The sequence below is a fragment of the Megalobrama amblycephala genome, linkage group LG5 (assembly GCF_018812025.1).
Source record: "Megalobrama amblycephala isolate DHTTF-2021 linkage group LG5, ASM1881202v1, whole genome shotgun sequence".
Taxonomy (NCBI): Eukaryota; Metazoa; Chordata; class Actinopteri; order Cypriniformes; family Xenocyprididae; genus Megalobrama; species Megalobrama amblycephala.
The window spans coordinates 17430531-17445469 of record NC_063048.1 but is presented as its reverse complement, the minus strand read 5'-3'; the positions used below and the strand labels follow the sequence as shown (position 1 = coordinate 17445469).

Genomic DNA, 14939 nt, shown 5'->3' with positions numbered 1-14939 from the left:
TCTGTTGTGCTATAATTATATCTCATGCTATAATTCATTAATTCAAAGAAATGTAATCTTACGCACTACTTTATCTCTGTGTCTGATTCAAAGCGGGCAGAATGCTAGATCTAACTAGCCATAACTGACGAAAATAACTAATTTCGGTCAAATATTGCACTGCAAACATCAACAACAGCTTTAAGTTGTCAGTGCTGGCAAATGACCGTGGTATAAGCGGGATAATCCACGGTGAGCTGTGCATTAAATCATTTGAATGCACTCGCTTTGCATCGGGTGGCTCTTTGCCTCCACATCATGCATTAAAATAATTTAAAGGTGCTAAAGAGGATCTTTTTATCGACTGAGAAACCAAAGACTGTTACTGAGTTTTTGAAATGAGCGCATGCGTAAGAACAACCCCCCTCCTTCACAGCTCATTTCAAGGGAACGCCTCCCAAAACTCGTGCAGGAGTATTGGAACACGAGTGTTTACCACCGGCATTCGCTGTGTCGTGTTAGTGGATTCATGATGTCGGACTCACCGCAGGAAACTCATAATCTGCAGATGTTACTCCTGTCTCCTGACAAAAACATTGCATGCGGCGCAGCCGCGCACGTCTCTCACAAGTAACGTCACGGCAGTGATTGACAAGCCAGAGGGCCAATCGTTTACGCGATGATCACGTAAACGATTGGCTGATGTTTTTAAGGCCCTACCTCGTGCACAGATGATGTATATTAATTTTATTCCTTTTGGTGCACCTAATAAATAGTCTTTTATCAGTTAGTAAAGACAGTTTCAAGTAATATTGCAAAAATGTATAAAACAAAACATCCTCTTTAGCACCTTTAATATCATTAAAATCATTTAATACACAGCTAGCTGTGGATTATCCATTACTTATACAATATATTGCTTTAAAGTCACACATATCATAACTCCACGACTGAGCAGATTGCATTGGCATAGAGGAGCGGAATATTGATCAGAGCGCCACACTGTTCACTTACATGCTCTGGTTGCCAAGGCAACATTTGTAATTTTTCATTTGATTTTTATATTTTATTTTATTTTATTTTATTTTATTTCAGCTTCATTTTAATTACCGAAAAGTATCCTTAATAGTTTTAGTTAACAATAACACCACTGTTTAGTCTCTGACTTTCTGTTTGCCTGACCAATGGTAGACAGGGAATTTGTTTTGACATTATTTTGCTATTTTCTTTGTTAGTGATGTAAAAATTACACACTTCGGCTTTAAGATCTATTATAACACGATGCCAAAGATTCATGCTTTTCTTTTCATTGCTGATTCACTTTAAGATGGTCACAGATTTTAAATAATAATAATAAAAGTTTAACAATATTGGCACACTTTTTGCATGTTTTCTGGGAATACACCCAGAGGACAGTGTTAAAAAAAGCATGACAATTTACTACCAATAAAGATTCCATTGTTGGGTGAAATGCTAATACATGATGAGAGGATTAGTCGAGCAGAGACAACCCCTGTCTCTGTAATCCTCAGACATCTGCACTAATCTCATCTTGGACTGATACCTCACAGCAATGAAATTGTAATGGCCCCACTTTTATTGTTGTTATGACAGTCAGCCTTATCACACAGTACAAGCTTCAGACGTGATACCCAAGGCTGTGCTGACATGAAAATACTTTCTTGCCCAATAACAAACCGAATATATATATATTAATATTAAGACTTAAAGGGTTAGTTCACCCACAAATTAAAATTCTGTCATTAATTACTCACCCTCATGCCGTTCCACACCCGTAAGACCTTCGTTAATCTTCGGAACACAAATTAAGATATTTTAGTTGAAATCCGATGGCTCCGTGAGGCCTCCATAGGGAGCAATGACACTTCCTCTCTCAAGATCCATAAAGGTACTAAAAACATATTTAAATCGGTTCATGTGAGTACAGTGGTTCAATATTAATATTATAAAGTGACAAGAATATTTTTGGTGCGCCAAAAAAACAAAATAACGACTTATTTAGTGATGGCCGATTTCAAAACACTGCTTCAGGAAGCATCGGAGCATAAATGAATCAGTGTGTCGAATCATGATTCAGATCGCGTGTCAAACTGCCAATGGCCGAAATCACGTGACTTTGGCGCTCCGAACAGCAGATTCGATACACTGATTCATTTGTGCTCCGAATCTTCCTGAAGCAGTGTTTTGAAATCAGCCATCACTAAATAAGTCGTTTGTTGTTTTTTTTGGTGCACCAAAAATATTCTCGTTGCCTTATAATATTAATATTGAACAACTGTACTCACATGAACTGATTTAAATATGTTTTTAGTACCTTTATGGATCTTGAGAGAGGAAGTGTCATTGCTCCCTATGGAGGCCTCATGGAGCCATCGGATTTCAACTAAAATATCTTAATTTGTGTTCTGAAGCTTAACGAAGGTCTTACGGGTGTGGAACGGCATGAGGGTGAGTAATAAATGACAGAATTTTCATTTTTGGGTGAACTAACCCTTTAACTAAGCTGACAGTGTCTCAATCATTTCTTTCTATTTTCTCTAGTACTGTTAATTTGACATTTTTTGACTGATGCTGGTTTCTTCGAGAGCAGGGTGACTGATATAGAGCCTATAAGAGTTGGACAATGAAACTGAAACACTGACCAATATTGTTTTGAAGGTTTCACGCCTATATATGCATGGCCTGGTGGCCAATCTTCATTGTTTTTATATTCCATCAGTAAGTACAGAGTGTGAAGGTTGAGCAATAGCACAGCTTTACATAAAATATTGCAATCCACACAACAAAATGCAAGACATATCAGAGTTCAAAAGAGGACAGATTGCTGGTGCGCGTCTCACTGGCTCATCTGTGACCAGGACAGCAAGTCTTTGTGGTGTATTGAGAGCTATGGCATCCAGGGCAATGTTGGCATGCCACCATGTAGGACGAACCACATCCAATTAGAGTAAGTGTGGGCTGTGGGACAATGTGAAACATGTATTGTTCTCTGATGAGTCCACCTTCACTTTTCCACATCTGTGTGAGTTACAGTGTGGAGGAACCCCAAAGAGTCTTAACACCTGGACTGTTGCTGCCCAGAGTGAAGCACAGGGGTGGATCAGTGATGGTTTGGGCTGCAATATCATGGCAGTCCCTACTACACTTGATAGGCGCGTCACTGCCAAGGACTACCAAACCATTCTGGAGGACCATGTGCACCTAATGGTTCAAACATTGTACCCTGAAGGGGGTGCCATGTATCAGTGTGATAATGCACCAATACACACAGCAAGACTTGTGATAGAATAGTTTGATAAACATGAAAGAGAAGTTCATCTCCCATGGCCTGCACAGTCAAATATATTTGAGCCACTTTGGAGAATTTTGGAGCACCAAGTCAGAAAACCAGCATAGTGACCTGGCCACTGTTCTGGAAGAGGAATGGCTAAAAAAAATCCATCTCGGCACAGTGAAAGACTTGTGTCATTCCCAACACAAATCAATGCTGTATTGGCTGCAAAAGGAAGTCCTACACCATACTAATAAATTATTGTCATCTAAAACCAGGTGTTTCAGTTTCATTGTCTAACCCCTGTGTATATACAGTATATACATACACTATTTAACAAATGCTGCAATTAAATTTATATTTATTTTACATATTTAAAAAATAAACTGGAAAATGAATCAATATCTAAGAATAATTTGAACTTATCTCTTACCAATAGAGACCAATCTCTCAAAATAGACATATTTATAGTGTAGATAGCAGCTTCTTGATTCTGTAAACCTAGTATGGTATTTTTAGTTATATTTAGTCGTTTCTGGCAGTTATTGGTCAAACAGAACAACTTAGCTACTGATGCTGATGATGTTTGGAGTACAAAGTCAGTACTGTTTCTCAGCCAAATTTATATTTACATCCTTTGTGTTTTTACTTCAGTTACAGAATCAGAGCGAGTTGCGTGCTCCTACGGCTGAGAAGGCCGCTTTCTTCTTGGACGCTGCCATTGCTTCGCGCTACAGCAGTAAGCCAGACTATGATGAAGAGGAGCACCGTAACTCTCACATGCTCTTCACCCTACACATCTATCAGTATCGGATGGAAAAAACCGGCAAGGGTGGAAGTGAGTATCATTATAGGCTAGATATAGTTTCAGTAGAGACTCAACGGGGGTCCTCAACTGGTTTTTGGTCTGTGACCTATTGTTTAGGTTTCGGAAAGGGTTATTGTCAGTTAAGCTAGTTAAGATACTTTTATGATGGACAACAACAGCATCGAAAACACAAAATAAGTTGGTGATCGGCTGCGCTAGACTTATCAGCAGTATCTGCTCTATTCCACGGTTGATTTCAAACTTTCTCATTATACTTCCAAATGCTGCTAGCATGGTTTATAAATAGTATGTTGCTGATAATCTTAGAGAGGGGTGTGATAACAGGAAAAAAAAGTGCCATTGTTAATGTGAGATGTAGAATCTGATCTAAAATAGCATGCTAAAGCTCACTATTTCTGGAGAACAGTGCTAATTTCTCTCATCACAAAAAATGTTCTGTTTGGCACAGGTGAGTCCTGCCTCCTTCCAAGAGTGAACAGAAAGTAAAACCAGATGTGTTAGCTTGGGCTTTTAGGGTATTTGAGTAACTTGAAATACCTCCAAACTGTGTATAATGAAGCTAGTGTAAGCATGAAATTCATTCTAGAGGTTTCCATGGCAAAGGTTAGCTTACACAATAGAAACATGTAGAGATATAATGCTGCCATTTGAAAATAAAGGGTCATCCTCAGATTTCACTAATTAACACTAACAGTTTTAACTATGTTCCACTTATCTTTATTAGTCTACCAACAGGTTCCAATAACACTTAATAATGGAATTATTAAGGTTTCATAATTGTGTAACACATCGATTACTTCAATTGAGTTGAAAATTTAAAATTCTCACTATAGTGTCTGAACCAATAACTAGATTGGCCTAGGCCTAAAGTAGAATGTTATGAAATATATCAGAATGATGAAGAAGAACATGTTAGGAACTCATATTAGAGTTTAACTGTTAAAGGACTGACTGTGTGGCTCCTTTGCTTAGTGTCGGGAGGCAGGAGCCGACTGCATCTCATTGACCTGGGCAGCTGTGTGAAGGTTTTGAGCAAGACCCGTGACAGCACTACAGGACTCTGCCTCTCTCTGTCCGCCCTGGGGAACGTCATATTAGCCTTGGTCAATGGCAGCAAGCACATCCCTTACAAGTAAGACTTGTTCTTCTCACTTTGCTCACATAATATGATTTCAACAAAAACACATAGGGTTAAACTTATGTTGCAACCTCAATGACAAGATTACGATTATACTCTGATGGGGGAAGTCATTCGCTAGTCGCTCGACTCATTAAAGATGCAACATGTTTAGTGTTAATATCTCCACTGCATGCCGTTAATTCTTCACGAACACACCTCATATGAATAATATATACAAACTGACATTTTCCTGGCTTTGATGTGAGCAATAATTAGTGGATTCTAATGCTACGTTGAATCTGCAGAGAGAACGTAACCTTTATCGTTCCTCCGGGGTGATAGCTAAGTGAATTTGCTTGTGCCAAGCAGCCATAGAGACAGATGCAGTTTCACATTCACTGGGATTCATTGAATATTCTTAACACAGACCGTTTCTCTGCAACTGCTGTTTTATTTCTTTAAGCAGCATGTTAATTTGAGTTAAACAGACAACTTTGAGAAAGTGCCATGCATCTTCCAGCAGCTTTTTTTCCCCTAAAAATTTGCAGCGCTTCCATTTAGATCCCTCAAGGCACGTTTGCATTTATATACCATGGCTCCCTAATTTAATCATGGTGAATTTACATTGCAAAGCATCATGGGGTTTAAGGCTGGAAACGTATCTGCTCTGGAGTGCCGAGATATAATTAGGGTTTACGGCCTTTTAGGAGGAATGCAACATTTGCTCAAGATAAATTGAATTAATATGCATGTATCACAAATGAATATAAAGTCACAAATTTTAGATAGTGATTTAATAAGAGCTAAATAATACTTTAGCTGCCTTTTATCTTTCTAATTGACTGTTTTAACCTCTCTAATTTAATGTCAAATCTAGAATCTTGTTTTGAATTCTGAATTATTATCAATTCAGAATATATTAATTATCAATTTTACACTAGAATGCATTGTTCAGTCTAGGGCACAATATTAGAAGCAATAACCAGAAACACTTTATATGTGTTACGTAAAGTGTTCACATATTTTGCCAAAGGGTCAATGTTATCTTAATGGCGTATCTCTGATAAATGTATGTTTTTGCTACATCATGGATGATAAATTATGCTTGTATAATTTTTGCTTAGTTAGCCATGAGGTCACTGTCTTAATAAGCACTAAAGATTGAATACACACTTCACTAACCATATTTAATCTATTTATTTCATCCAACATCAGACAAATTAGCATAAAGTATCACCATAATCACATGCTGTACAATCTCTCGCTGTATTCCGTGACAATATTTTGTTTCAAATTATTGTATAGGTAATTGATTTCTGAGAACTGAACTTGCATGTGCATATTGTAATGCTTGCTGACTCATCCTTGAAAAGAAGCTTTATATGCCACCTCTAATGGTTGCCATAGGGAAGGCAGACAGAACAGGAAATGCCAATCCAAGTCTCTCTTTCTCTCTCTCTCTCTCTCTCTCTCTCTCTCTCTCTCTCTTTCCTTTAAAAAGAAACTGTCTGGGAGCTGAGGTTTTTTGAATCAAGGTCAGCAAATCAAAATGCCCCAAAAGGCTCTATCCATTCTTATTATTAATAAGGGTATTATTAGAATATTAGACTAATTGCTAAAAGTGGTGCAGGTATTTTGTTAAAGGTGTTCAAAAGCCTTGATTTTGAATGCATCTGCCAATTTAAAAAATAAAATTTGTTCTGAAAGGGTTAACTCTTACAGTTTATGCATATTCACTATTATTCATCTGGTTACACAATTGGCATTCTACACAAATAAACTAATTTAATTTTTGTTTACAGAGATAGTAAGCTAACCATGCTATTACGAGAGTCCCTGGGAAACATGAATTGTCGCACCACCATGATAGCCCACATTTCCTCGTCACCCAACAACTTCTCAGAGACACTTTCCACCCTTCAAATTGCTTCTCGTGTTCTTAGGCTGAAGAAGAAGAAGGCTAAAGTAAGCGTGGTATGACCCTGTCCTTTATTTTATTGAACTTTCTATTATCTTATAGATAGATTCACCATTGTATTTTATGTTTAGTTGTTAAAATGCAGTCAAATGTTTCTTTTGTAGCAATACACATCCAGTTCCTCTGGTGGTGAGAGCTCATGTGAGGAAGGAAGAATGCGTCGCCCAACACAGCTGAGAACCATCCATTCTAGAAATGTGGTTGATTCAGACATGCCTCTGCTACACCTCTCAAGTGACCCTGAAGACTATTCCAGCAGTGAGCAGTCATGTGACACAGTTATCTATGTGGGGCCAAATGGCTCAGCTCTTTCAGACAAAGAGCTGACAGACAATGAAGGTCCTCCAGAGTTTGTTCCTATCATCCCATCACTACATAAAAATAAAGCAGATCTTGGCAAGGATCCTTTGACATCACAACCATCTCAACAGGTTGTAGCCCCACTAGCTCAGGCCTCACAGTCTGTCCAATCTTTGCAGACCATTCATCCTCAGCCACTTCCAACTTTGCCAGAGGAAGGTGCAGAGTCAGGTAAGAAGGAGAAGGACTGTCTTAAGTGTAACACTTTTGCAGAGCTACAAGAGAGGCTGGAGTGTATTGATGGAAGAGAAGAGGTTACGAAATTTCCTTTTGAAGAAGTCCCTGCCAACAAAGCTGCCAAATTTGAGTCTGGCCATGGTCAAGTCATTAAAGGGGGTCATCAATCCAGTTCTCCCAAGAGGATCTCTGACCAGCAATTGGAGGAGATCCGTGAGGTGGTTGAAGAAGCAGAGATTGCTCAGTCAATAATTGAAAGCCTGACACAGTGTTCAACAGGCAGTTGTGGACTCTCCAGCAGCAGAAGTGTGACTGGTAGCAGTGGTATTGGGCAACTAACCCCTCTGCAGAGAGCCAAGAGCTCTAGTTTACATGACAGCAAAGAATCCATCAGTGGTGGGAGCAGCAGTGAGAGTAAGCCTCGTCCTATGGGTTCCCCTCGATTGGGAATTGCCAGTCTTACTAAAACTTCAGAGTACAAACCACCATCCTCTCCCTCTCAACGCTGCAAAGTGTACACCCAGAAAGGAGTTATGCCTGGTACACCACCTCACTCCTCACAGAATCTTAATTTAGACTCTAGAAAATCATCTACAGAATCTTTGCTTAATCCAGAGTCTAGAACCTCTCCGGTGGGGATGAGCCCACAGGTCCTAAAGAGATCTTCATCCTCCAATAGCCTCGGATCAGCTGAGACACTGTGTGATGATGTTCCCCAGCTGCCTTTGGACAATAAGAAAGATGTGAAGGACACCACAGCCACAGTTATGCTGGAACATCCTTTGGAACCCAATGGAGAGGATGAGCTGGTGTTCACCCTAGTGGAAAAGCTGACAATCAGTGGGGTGATGGAAAATGGCAGACCAACCAGTATTATCAGCTTTAATAGTGACTGTTCAGTGCAGGCCATGGCATCTGGTTCAAGGCCTGTTAGTATCATTAGCAGCATAAGTGAAGACCTAGAACATTATGCCACTGCTCCCTGCACTACCAATGCCACTATTTCACAAGTCAACATTGCTAAATTCTTGCCTCTCAGCAGGATAGAAGGGGACGTCCAGGCTAGTCGTCGTTCCTCAATCAGCTCATGGCTGAGTGAAATGAGTGCTGGCAGTGATGGCGACCAGTCATGTCATAGCTTTGTTGCTCAGCAGTGCTTTGGACAAGGTGAGGCACTAGCCGAAGACAGGCTTTTGGAAATTCAAGAAGAAGGTGACATTGATGGTCTCCCTGAGTCAAATGGCCAAAAGAATTCAGACAAAGAAAGTGATTCCAATACAGCTGAAGTGAATGACAAAAACACAACTACAAAACACAAACTTGACAAACTGCCCTCAACCTTAGGTGGCTATGTTCCTTTTAAGACCAATATCACAACTCACCCATGTGCTGCTGTTAAGCCAATAGTTGTGCAGGACTTGCTTTCCAGAACCCTTCCAGTCAATGATCCCAAATCCCCACCTGTTCCAATCTCAAGTGAGATAAATTTTGATGACCCATGGTTGAAAAGAGAGGGCAATGAAGAGACCAAGCCTTTGAACATGGTCTGTGATGTCAAATCAGAGAAGAGAACATCTGAATCTGTAAAAAGGAAGTGTCAAGTCGACAAGCACAGCTCGAGTAGTGAAGCCTCATGTTCCCCTGATTCCATGAACCGGGTGGTGGATGGCTGCGAGATGGTCTTCAATGCATCTGAAAGCATAACTCCAGTGTACTCTGCAGACATCCTCAGGACAGGTAGTCTCCCTCGTGCATGGCATCGCTTGAATAAGCAGGATGATCTGGAAGACTCTACATACCGGTACATGAGTGGAGAGTATAAAAGCCTTGGGGTTACCACCTCCACTCCCTGCAGTCCAAGAGCCACACTCGAAAGAAGAAGTTCTGTTGGGAGGCAAGGTATCTTTGCTCGTCAGAAAGGAATCCCACCGTTGCCACCTGTAAGAAAGTCTAGCCTTGACCAGAGGAATCGCGCAAGCCCACAGCATAATCCAGGAAATGCTCTATCTTTCCTTGGTAGCACACCTGAAGACATGGGTGGTAAACATAAAGGACCAAATGTAGAGAGCAGTAGACTTTTCAGTGCCAAACTTGAGCAGTTAGCAAACAGGACAAATTCCTTAGGGAGGTCCCACGGGGCACATTATGACTGTCATTCCTTGGAGAGAGCTGAGAGTTTGACCTCTCTGGGCTCTAAAGGAGGAGTCACAAAAGACAGTACAATGCCAAGGACAGGTAGGAGCATCACCCGTGGTTTGCTCTCATCACCCACCAATGGACCAAATGGCAACAACAATGTACTGCAGTCACCCAAAGCAAGTCAATCTAAAATCTCTGCAGTTAGCAAACTCCTTATGGCAAGCCCTAAAGCTCGAAGCTTATCAACCTCTAGCACTAAAACCCTAAGTTTCTCCACCAAGTCCCTCCCACAGTCAGTAAACCGGAGCTCAAGTTTGCCCCCCAATGGAAAGAACCAGAACCAAAATTCATGGTCAACCCAGTCCCTAAGTCGCAACAAGGGGACAGGGTTAGTATCTAAGCTACCTTTAAGAGCAGTGAATGGACGAATCTCAGAGCTTCTACAAGGTAGTGCCAGCTCTCGCACTACCCAAGGTAGAGGAGCTTCAGACACTGAAGAGAGAGGAGCAGCAGTCCAAGGAGAGGAAAGGCCAGTGGTCCATACTTTACCCTCACCTTACAGTAAGATCACTGCCCCAAGAAGGCCTCACCGTTGCAGTAGCGGGCACGCTAGTGACAACAGCAGTGTGCTAAGCGGAGAGCTTCCTCCCGCCATGGGAAAGACTGCTTTGTTTTACCACAGTGGTGGCAGCAGTGGCTATGAGAGTATGATACGAGACAGTGAGGCCACAGGAAGCACATCATCTGCTCAGGACTCAATGAGTGAGAACAGCAGTTCTGTCAGTGGTCGCAGGAGCCTAAAGAATTCAAAGAAAAGAAGTAATACAGGTAAGTGAATATAACATGATTAAAATTATGCTTTTTATACATAAAAATCTGAATATCAACATGAAAAATATATTTAACATGAAAAATTACTTTTTGTGTGTGTTTGTAATAGTAGAAAATGTCAACTTCTGTGAACTTGGTTATTTATTTTTCAATTTTGTTTTCTTCTATGAATAGAGTCTGTTTCTTAAGCCTGACAATTGCATTTGACAGCTTATCATGGCATTCATCTTTCTAAATTTCAACTATACAAAGATCTCTTAACAGCACAATTAACATAATCCATAATGAACTGTGCTCAACAAAATTGATTGTACTACAAAGCTTGTAGTGCTCATTCCAGATTATAGTTGGAAGAAACAGAACTTTTTAAACAGCTTTACTCCCTCGATACACGTTTGGAAGAGCTGTTATGATACAGACTGATAGCAGTTGCCAAACTTAGCTGTGGGTGGTCTTTGAATATTTAGTGCTGCCTAAATTCCTGAATACACACCTCCTCTCCTGTTTCCTCAGGCAAAGAATTTTACCCTATTTCTCAGCACCACAAACCTTTGCATGGTGGGAACACTGAAAATTTAAATCCTGGCTCTGGAACAACAGACACAATAGCTTGACCAGTACACACAAATAAAATCAGTATTGTAAAAGGCTTTGCAAGGTGAAGGATATAAAAGCACAACCACAGTTCAAATTTACATCAACTGCCATTCCTAACGTTCTCCTGAACTCAAAGCACTCTCTATCTCTGTCTGAGGAAATGAGGGGAAGACTGAAAGTTTGACCTCTTCTGTGCTGTTTTCAGACCAAATGACAAGCTAAAACACATTAAAATGACCTTGTTCCTTGGTTCCAAATCAGATTTAATCATATCAGCAGACCTGGAACTGTCAATTTCTATGCAAATAGGTAAACCACTTTTGGCAAATTCCTCAGAGTAGACTTCATTCCCCCAGACTGATCAGATAAGATACTGTCTTGCTATTATCTCAGTGGTCTTTTTCATTACACAGCTGCTCTGAATTGGTAGCAGAGCTGCTCCGTGTACTGTAGGTACAATTTTGGCTCAGCACTGTGACACTTTTACACTTTTTTTGACAGACTTAATTACAAAGACATTTGATTTTTTGATTGATAAAATGTGTTTACATAGTAGTCATAACATGACATTGCTTCACCCCAGGGTCCCAGAGACGCCGCCTAATCCCTAACCTCACTTTGGACACCTCCTCTCCTGTGAGAAAGCCGGTCATCAGTCCAGGGGTACGCTGGGTAGACGGTCCCCTCCGGCCCACACAGAGGGGTTTAGCTGAACCTTTTGAGATTAAGGTTTATGAGATTGATGATGTTGAACGTTTACAGAGGAGGCGAACCATAGGCAATAAGGTAAGACTGCTGTGTTTTTACAGCAGTTCTTTTGAACATGTTATAGATTGATGTCTCACGAATTGTTGTTGTGCTCCCAGGAAGTGGTATACTTTAGTGCCAAACTGAAGATCTTGGAGCATCGGCAACAAAGAATCTCAGAGGTGCGGGCCAAGTATGATTGGCTGAAAAAAGAACTGGAGCAAACCAAACAACATCTGATGCTGGAGCCAGAGAAATGGACAACTGAATGTAAGAGATTTGCACACTTTGGGTTGCAGTCAATGGTACTTTCTTGAACAGTTTCTAGTTCAAGAAATGATAGTCATGTACTGTACTGTATGAATATACAAATTTAAAGGGCAAATTCAATAAATAGTTGCACAACCTGCAGGCATTGTAAAATGTTGATTATGACAAAAGTACAAGTGTGGTGGTTCAACTCCTGTCAGTTAACATCCGTTTCTTTTACTTTTGCAGTTGACCTTCAGCAGACATTTGAAGTGGACTCTCTGGAGTACTTGGAAGCTCTGGAGTTTGTCACGGAACGACTGGAGAACCGTGTCAACTTCTGCAAAGCTCATCTGATGATGATCACATGCTTTGACATTACCTGTCGGCGACGGTAAAAGATTTGCCAAGTGTTATGGACAATTGGAAGTGGAAAAGGCTCAGCAGGGTGTATGTGAGCAAGTTACAAAGTTCATCACTACAATGATGGCTGAAATGAATGGGAAAATATAAAGGCTTAATATTTTTCTAAAATGGATTTTGGTGGGGAACAGAAAATGCTGGACTTGGAGAGTTGGCAAAAAAAAAAAAAAAAACATTGTCCCACATAGCTGGATGAGCACTTTGGAACTTTGGAGTCATTGTTTGCGAAAACGGCTTGCTCACTTGCTGTGAACAAACTAATTATAATGCCATATGTGGATAAAAGAACAAATCGTTAAAGAAGATGAATGAAAAACAACAAAAAGGACGACAAGTGCCTTGTGAACACTTCAATATCTTGGAAATCTATGGGGGAAAAAAATCCATATTTGTGTACAGATGGTGCTAGCTTAAAAAAAAACATGCATACGAACAAAAAAAGTTTAAAAAGTAAAAAGAAAATGAAAACACTGCTTGTTAAATTATGTGTTTAATCTCTTTGATTCTGTCTCGGTATTTGTATTGTTATACACTAGTCACATTCAACGAACTGTTACGTGTGTTTTATATTATTTTTTGTATTCTTGGACACACTGAGACCACATAGAGTGTTTCATATTCAATGAAATAGCACAGCACGATATCTAGAAGAATGATTCTGGCATTGGCTCATTGATTTTTCACATCCCCTGCGGTTATGTTGGCATTTTCAGCAGTGTGACGCCTCGGGCTGGGCCACTCCAGCGTGTCACGGTTGAGAGGCGAGAAGAATCCTCAGTCTGGCAGGACCAACAAGGATCTTTAATATCGGTGAAAAAATAAAGGCTTTTTGCTGCATGCCAGCTTCTTGGACATTTTTAAGTAATTGGCTTCTGCAAACGAAAAGCTTCCCTAAATAATGTTTTTCGTCAAATACAACTCGTTGAATTTAGTCTGTTGCACTGCATTCCAGATCAGATTGGTGCATATGTCTGGTCATTGGCCTTCTCTCTATGTGGTCTCATTGTCAGTGTGCTGACACTTTGGTATAAATCTGTTTATATATACAGTATATATATGGTGCTTGAGACGGTTTCAGCTCTAAACGTTTATAGATGAGTATATAGCCTGTTTCTGGTACTAACTAAAGACTTCATACGCTTTTCCATTCCTGCTTCACTCCTCTTCCCTGCCCTGACGCCCGCCAAAGCAAAGGGGAGCGACATTCCTGCTGCCCTTTTGAGCTTTTGGCAATGTAATGAATGAAGGATATTATTTATTTTTTACCTCAGGAGGCCTGTATGACAGAGATGCTTATATTCTATAATTTATTTAGCCTGCAAAGCACTATGCATTAAAATTGTACAGTAGCTAAATTCATGCCATATATATATAAAATATACTTATATATTTCACTTTTGTTTATATATTACATAGTTTTTGTTTTCTTTTTTGGCATTTCTCTGTAAACACCTATCGCCAAATCATGGGAGATGAGAGAACACGCAATTTCAATGTTTATTCATGAAATATTTCATTACAACCCGTAACATTCTTTGGCATCTGTGGATTGTTCAACTAATACATTGTGTGATATGCAGTACAACGTGAAATGAATATCATCCTTAATGGGCTTTAATGTTCAAGAACATGGTTGCGAAACTAAAACCTCGCCTCCATTCACTATCTTATGTGAATAGAAAGGAAAAACAAAAAAGATGTATGAGAGAAGATAAAAGTTGTCAACATATTGCTTCATGTTAATACCGCGACAGTCGGCATGATTTCTTATGCTATGGGGAATAACAGAGCCTGAAAAAGAGTCTGATTGACAGAGACTGATGTAAATAAAGGACGTTTTGGAAGCTGCATTCTTTTTCTGCTTCATTCTGCACAACTAATTATAATAATTTTCACTTGAATCCTTTATTAAAACTTCTGGTTGTTTTCTCAGCTACTAAAGTTTACTTTTTTTTATTAGCTGGTCACCATGTTTTTTGTACAGGTGCAATCTGCAGCATGAATCTTCTGCCTTTTAATGGAATTGCTTATAAAAAGGAATGAAAGCAACCTTTAGTCTGTCTGCTTTTATTCAGTTATTATTTTAATTCAATATACGCCCAGTTTCATTTTAGACATCTCTTCAAATAGATATGCCTGATCCCGACACTTGCAGACAAGATGGATCTTTATCAGCTTTAATGAACAGACATCATCCAGAGATGTAGTTTGATAGAAA

General features: G+C 39.8%; 1 protein-coding gene across 3 annotated transcripts in view; it reads left to right on the top strand.

Moving 5' to 3' along the window:
• The window catches only part of kif26ba (kinesin family member 26Ba), a 109447-nt gene extending 94876 nt beyond the window's left edge, over positions 1-14571 (top strand). For 2 of the 3 annotated variants that reach the window (XM_048190904.1, XM_048190906.1), the window contains 7 exons: positions 3926-4109; positions 5073-5232; positions 7023-7194; positions 7303-10702; positions 11886-12088; positions 12169-12319; positions 12548-14571. In XM_048190904.1, the coding sequence (XP_048046861.1) occupies positions 3926-4109; positions 5073-5232; positions 7023-7194; positions 7303-10702; positions 11886-12088; positions 12169-12319; positions 12548-12696 (4419 nt within the window). In that variant the 3' untranslated portion in view covers positions 12697-14571. The remainder of the gene's footprint in view (positions 1-3925; positions 4110-5072; positions 5233-7022; positions 7195-7302; positions 10703-11885; positions 12089-12168; positions 12320-12547) is intronic. The other variant, XM_048190905.1, reaches the window with a different exon arrangement.
• The last annotated feature ends 368 nt before the right edge of the window (positions 14572-14939 follow it).